General features: G+C 32.4%; 1 protein-coding gene across 1 annotated transcript; it reads right to left on the reverse strand.

The window, feature by feature from the left end:
• Positions 1-1,718: 1,718 nt before the first annotated feature.
• On the reverse strand, positions 1,719-2,467 carry LOC109215096 (14 kDa proline-rich protein DC2.15-like). The gene has a single exon (XM_019379115.1). It carries the CDS (start codon positions 2,379-2,381, stop codon positions 1,926-1,928), a length of 456 nt encoding a protein of 151 aa, XP_019234660.1. The 5' UTR covers positions 2,382-2,467; the 3' UTR covers positions 1,719-1,925.
• Between the last annotated feature and the right edge of the window lie 2,468 nt (positions 2,468-4,935).

Raw genomic sequence — 4,935 nt, forward strand, 5'->3', positions numbered from 1 at the left:
TTCATATACTTTGACCTGTGCTTTTAGCAGCATCATCTATGATCCTGTTTTTCAGATTGATTCCCAGCTTGACTTCTCCTGCTATGTCGTCTACCAGCCATGATGGGTTGAAGTAACATGACCGGCATGATACCTGTCTGGCTCAATAGATTCCTTTTCCACAATGACCTTCTGGTTCCACATATGTTGTGCCTCGAACTTGAACGTAATGCCCTCTATTCCTTCGACCATTACTAACACTTCTTCTCCTAGCAAGGTCTCTTACCACTATTATGATAGCGCATTAATTATAATTGTCATGTAACGTTAAAGATTGACAAACAATTCACAATACTAGATTGTGGTCCTAACCTATGTTATAGTAAAACATTTGTGTAGTTGAATCTGGAATTTTCTCATAATTGTGGTCTCCTTTGATAGCCATGTGTCCATATCCCCAATAGAAAAGTTAAATTGATCACATATGGAGCACCTTTTTTTAATTTCTTAGCAAAACAATTCAAGATAAATAATCAATATATGATAGCAATTATATAAAAGAAAGTTTCAGAACTGGAAAAATCGAATGATATTCTAACAATAATTAAGAAACAAAACAGGTTGAGAAAGATAATGATTTCTAAATGCCGGCAGACATTGAAAAAAGAAAGAGGAAAGGAATCTAGAAAATGAATAAGAAAGTGTAATATGCGAAGGGTTGCAGTGGAAAACTAGGAATCTATCCACTGATCTTAATCAGAGGTCACGATCGAAAACTGAAAACTTTTTGATAAGGAGTGTTTTACCCTCATAAAAAATCTTTCCAGCACCATTCTATATTAGTCGGATCAATGAATTCCAAATATCGAACGGTTAAAATCCAAAATAGATTAATAAGCTGGTGCGCTAGGATCTGAATTTGAATTTGTTTTTGGAAAAAATAGAGCAATTAATCCACGTTGAATCTCGATCAAAAATTAACTCAAGAGGTGATCTTTTTTTCCCCCTAGATCCACCAAACATATCTTATAACAGTGAAAGAACGATTTTATTTCATCCATTATGTAGTTAATCTTGAATTCTTAACTAATTTTGCATTGAAATATATTTTCATGCACGTTTATACGTTCAATTCTAGAACCTTAGTGTAAAGGGAATATTGAAGTTGTCTCTTTCTCCCAAGTTTGATTTGCAAGGTCATCAGCCTAGCTAGTCCTACTATATAACTTGCGACCTTGTAGCTCAATTAACCATTCATCTAATCTCTTAAACTAAAATTAGACGGTATATATATATATATATATATATATATATATATATATATATATATATATATATATATATATATATATTATAATAATTTTATGTATATCAGCTTAAAAAAGTAAACAATAAATTTAACTGGCTATTTGTATAACAAGCCTACTTTAAGTTGGTTTTTCTAAAATAAATTTAGAAACTCCGAGTGACTCCACATGAAGCTTTGCAAATTCTAATTGTCTTTCTCGCTCGAGGCCATTCTTTGTTCGTACGTGCACAATGTAAGAAAATAAATTGACTGGTGATTTTTTATTTTTTTCGGCTTTCTTTAATTAATTATTAAGCTTCTCAATTTTTGACTTCCCTGTTTCTCTATGTTTTTTTTATCATTTACATTCTCCCTAACCTCATGCTTAAAACGCAACATTGAGATTTAAATAATTAGCATGGAAAACTCAATATATATCAAGCATGTTATGTACTATAAACTCCACAATACGTCATTTATTACTCATGAAAATGTGATAATACAACGAAAAGAAGGCATGCAACTAGGCTTCCTTCTAACCAATAAGAATACAATATATCTTCCTTTGAAAATATAAGCAAACTATAAGCATACAGAACACCAAATTAAAACACACTGAAAAATAAATATATGAATTGGAAGTTATTGGCTAGCTAGGTTATGCGCATTGGAAATCCTTAGGAACATATTTTCCACAGTTGTTGAGCAACAAACTGAGGGAAAGAGGTACGTTGAGGTTAATTCCCAATAAATTGGCTTTAATTGCAGTGCAAAGGCAAACAGCAGCATCAAGATCAGCAAGTCCATGAATTAGAGAACAACATGGAGTTTTGGCTGGATCACTTCCAACAACAAGGTGCACTAAGTCATTCAATAAGTTAGCACACACTTTTAGCTTAAGTGTGTCCTTTGGGCACTTACCCTTTGATGATGGGGTTGATGGGGTGGATGGGGTAGATGGGGTAGAGGGGGTAGGGGTAGGCTTAGGGTGGGGTTTGGAATGACCCTTTGATGGGGTGGGTGGGCATGGGACATTAGTGGAACTAACCATAGTGAAGAAAAGAATGTTCAAAGTGAGAAGAAGGGCAATGGAGGATATAGCAAACTTAGCCATTTCTAAGAGTTAAGTAATTAGCACTCTCAACAATCGAATGTGGCTAATTAGTGAAATGCTGTTTGCTTGGTGTTTGAAATGAATGAAATGAGTGGGTATTTATAGATGGAAATGCTTGATATATTTTGCAATTTTTGACAATTTTCTTAAACTAATAGAGAAATTTGAGTGGCCCATGGTATTGTGGTACGAATATAAAGAATATCAAGACACTCTGGCTACAAAACTTGAGATAATACTATTATGGATTTTAAACTTTGGAATTTTATGAATTTCTTTAATTTTTATTATTTCTTCCTTGAAGACAACAAATTTATCCTTCCATTTTCACATGGGACTTACATTATTCTCCTTAATTATTTGAAGATGCTGGACCTGAGCCAAGATCTGAATCCATCAAGATTAATGAATATGTTTACATTGGAAACAAACTAGTAACATTGTACTCTCTTTATTTTAGTATACTATATATCGTAGGTAATCCCAGAGACCCCACTTTGTGAGATTTTATTGGATAGTTATTGTTGTTGTATATATCGTAGGGTAAATATAACAAAAGAAGACATGGCAAAGTACTTGGACTAGAGCTGTACAATACCAAGGTTTCTATCTTTTATAATATTCTTGACATTTATAGGCTATTGTTTTTGCTTTCTATTATTGCAATAAATAAAAAGTAAAATCCTATATCATATCTATAACTATCAAGGGATATGGTGAAATGGTTGGGATCTCTCCATCCTTACGTATATTTACGCACCTTAGTAGGCCTACTAGGCTAGATTCATATTAGTCGAGTTAGTGAATTTCAAGTAGTGAATGATTAAACCAAAAACTGACACGGTACTCATTCTAAAACTTGAGGATTTTAATTGAGATAAAAACTCCTTTCTCATTCTTTGGTGACGACTCATCATTAGAAAAAAAAGAAGGAAAAAACATTATGATTGAAGATCTAAATTGTAATTATATGTTTATAACTCCTACCCATTCTTTAGTGACGATTCGTCATAAGAAAGAAGAAGAAAGTAAACATTATCGTAATTGAGATAAAAATTAAACGAGCTTCTTCCCATTCTTAATTTGGTTAGATTCGTCATTAGAAAGAAGAAGAAAAAAGTGTTTTGATGCGTATAAATTTATAATCTTACCATGTATAGCTAATTGTTGACCATAATGCTTCTAAATATAGTGTGATATATTAATTATAGAAAACTACCTAACACTAAACATAAAGTAATAGCTCCAAGCACACAGGGCTAATATTCCGTAAAGACAGAATGACACGCGATTGCTAAGTGATATCACGGATTAATAATATGCTAATTGATTAATCAAGCATAACAACACGTTAATTAGAAAAAGAACAATTTGAGATCGTCGGCCATGTGACTTTTTTTTTAGTTCAACCAAAAAGATAATTATTTTGAGACTACCACTTGCATTACAAGAAATAATCTTTTGTGATAATTGAACCAATATCTATTATTTGAGACCGTCGTTGTACGACTAAATTATAATATTTGGTCGTTCCTCATGTAATTATGTCCGCATATCCTCCTTAGTAAAAATGTTAATTCTTATTTTCCTTCCCAAAGTATAGCTTTCAACAAATTGTGGTACTTTGCTTTATACTGTTATTATTAAGAGGCGAATTTGAGGCACCGTTACATTCAATATAAATTTATCAGTGTTCATTAAAATTGGTGTGGGAACTTCTAATTATTTTTTGAAAATATTTGCAAGTATATATAACAAATTTTTGCCGAAGTATCTAATTCTAGATTCCGCTGGCATAGACGAGATATTTGTATTCTTCCCATGGTGTTTCCTTTTCTTCCCCTAAGCCTAAAGAGTACTCCCCATGTCTTATATTATGTGTTATATTTTTTTTTAATACGCCCCTTAAGAAATAGTAAGTAGGAAAGGCATTGGACTATTTTATCCTTATTTATGTCTTAAGATATAATCTTGGGAAAATGCATAAATACTCCCTTGACCTATACCCGGATTTCCAACTACACACTTTTTCTTTGCGAGAATCCTATTACCCCCCTAAACTTATTTTAAATGGGATTATTTGCACCCTTAACGCTGACGTGGCAGAGTGTGTGTATTTCACTCTCCCAAAGGAGAGTGAGAAGCAAGAGAAAACGATTTTCAGATTATTTTTATTCTTTTTTACCATTTTTTCTTACTTTTTTTTTCCTTTTCCTTTTCCTTTTCCTTTTCCTTTGTCTTTTTTCTTTTACTTTTTTTTCGTTTCTTCTTCTTTAATTCCGGCGGATATTCATTCACCGGCGACTTTGTCTGACCATTTTTCTTCCATTTTTTCTTTTCACACACAAACTAAACTCTCAAACAGATCTATTCATAAGCAAAGCAAAATACACTCAGATTTGGGGAAAAAAATTCATCATCGGAAAACCTTCCCACGCCGGAAAAAAAATAATGTATTGAAATTTTAACTGGAAAAAGTTTTTTCTCAGCTTATATTCGTTTTTATTTCTTTTGCTCTTCCTCTCACACATAAATTACACTTTCAAGTAATATA

Source organism: Nicotiana attenuata, unplaced genomic scaffold (assembly GCF_001879085.1).
Source record: "Nicotiana attenuata strain UT unplaced genomic scaffold, NIATTr2, whole genome shotgun sequence".
Classification (NCBI taxonomy): Eukaryota; Viridiplantae; Streptophyta; class Magnoliopsida; order Solanales; family Solanaceae; genus Nicotiana; species Nicotiana attenuata.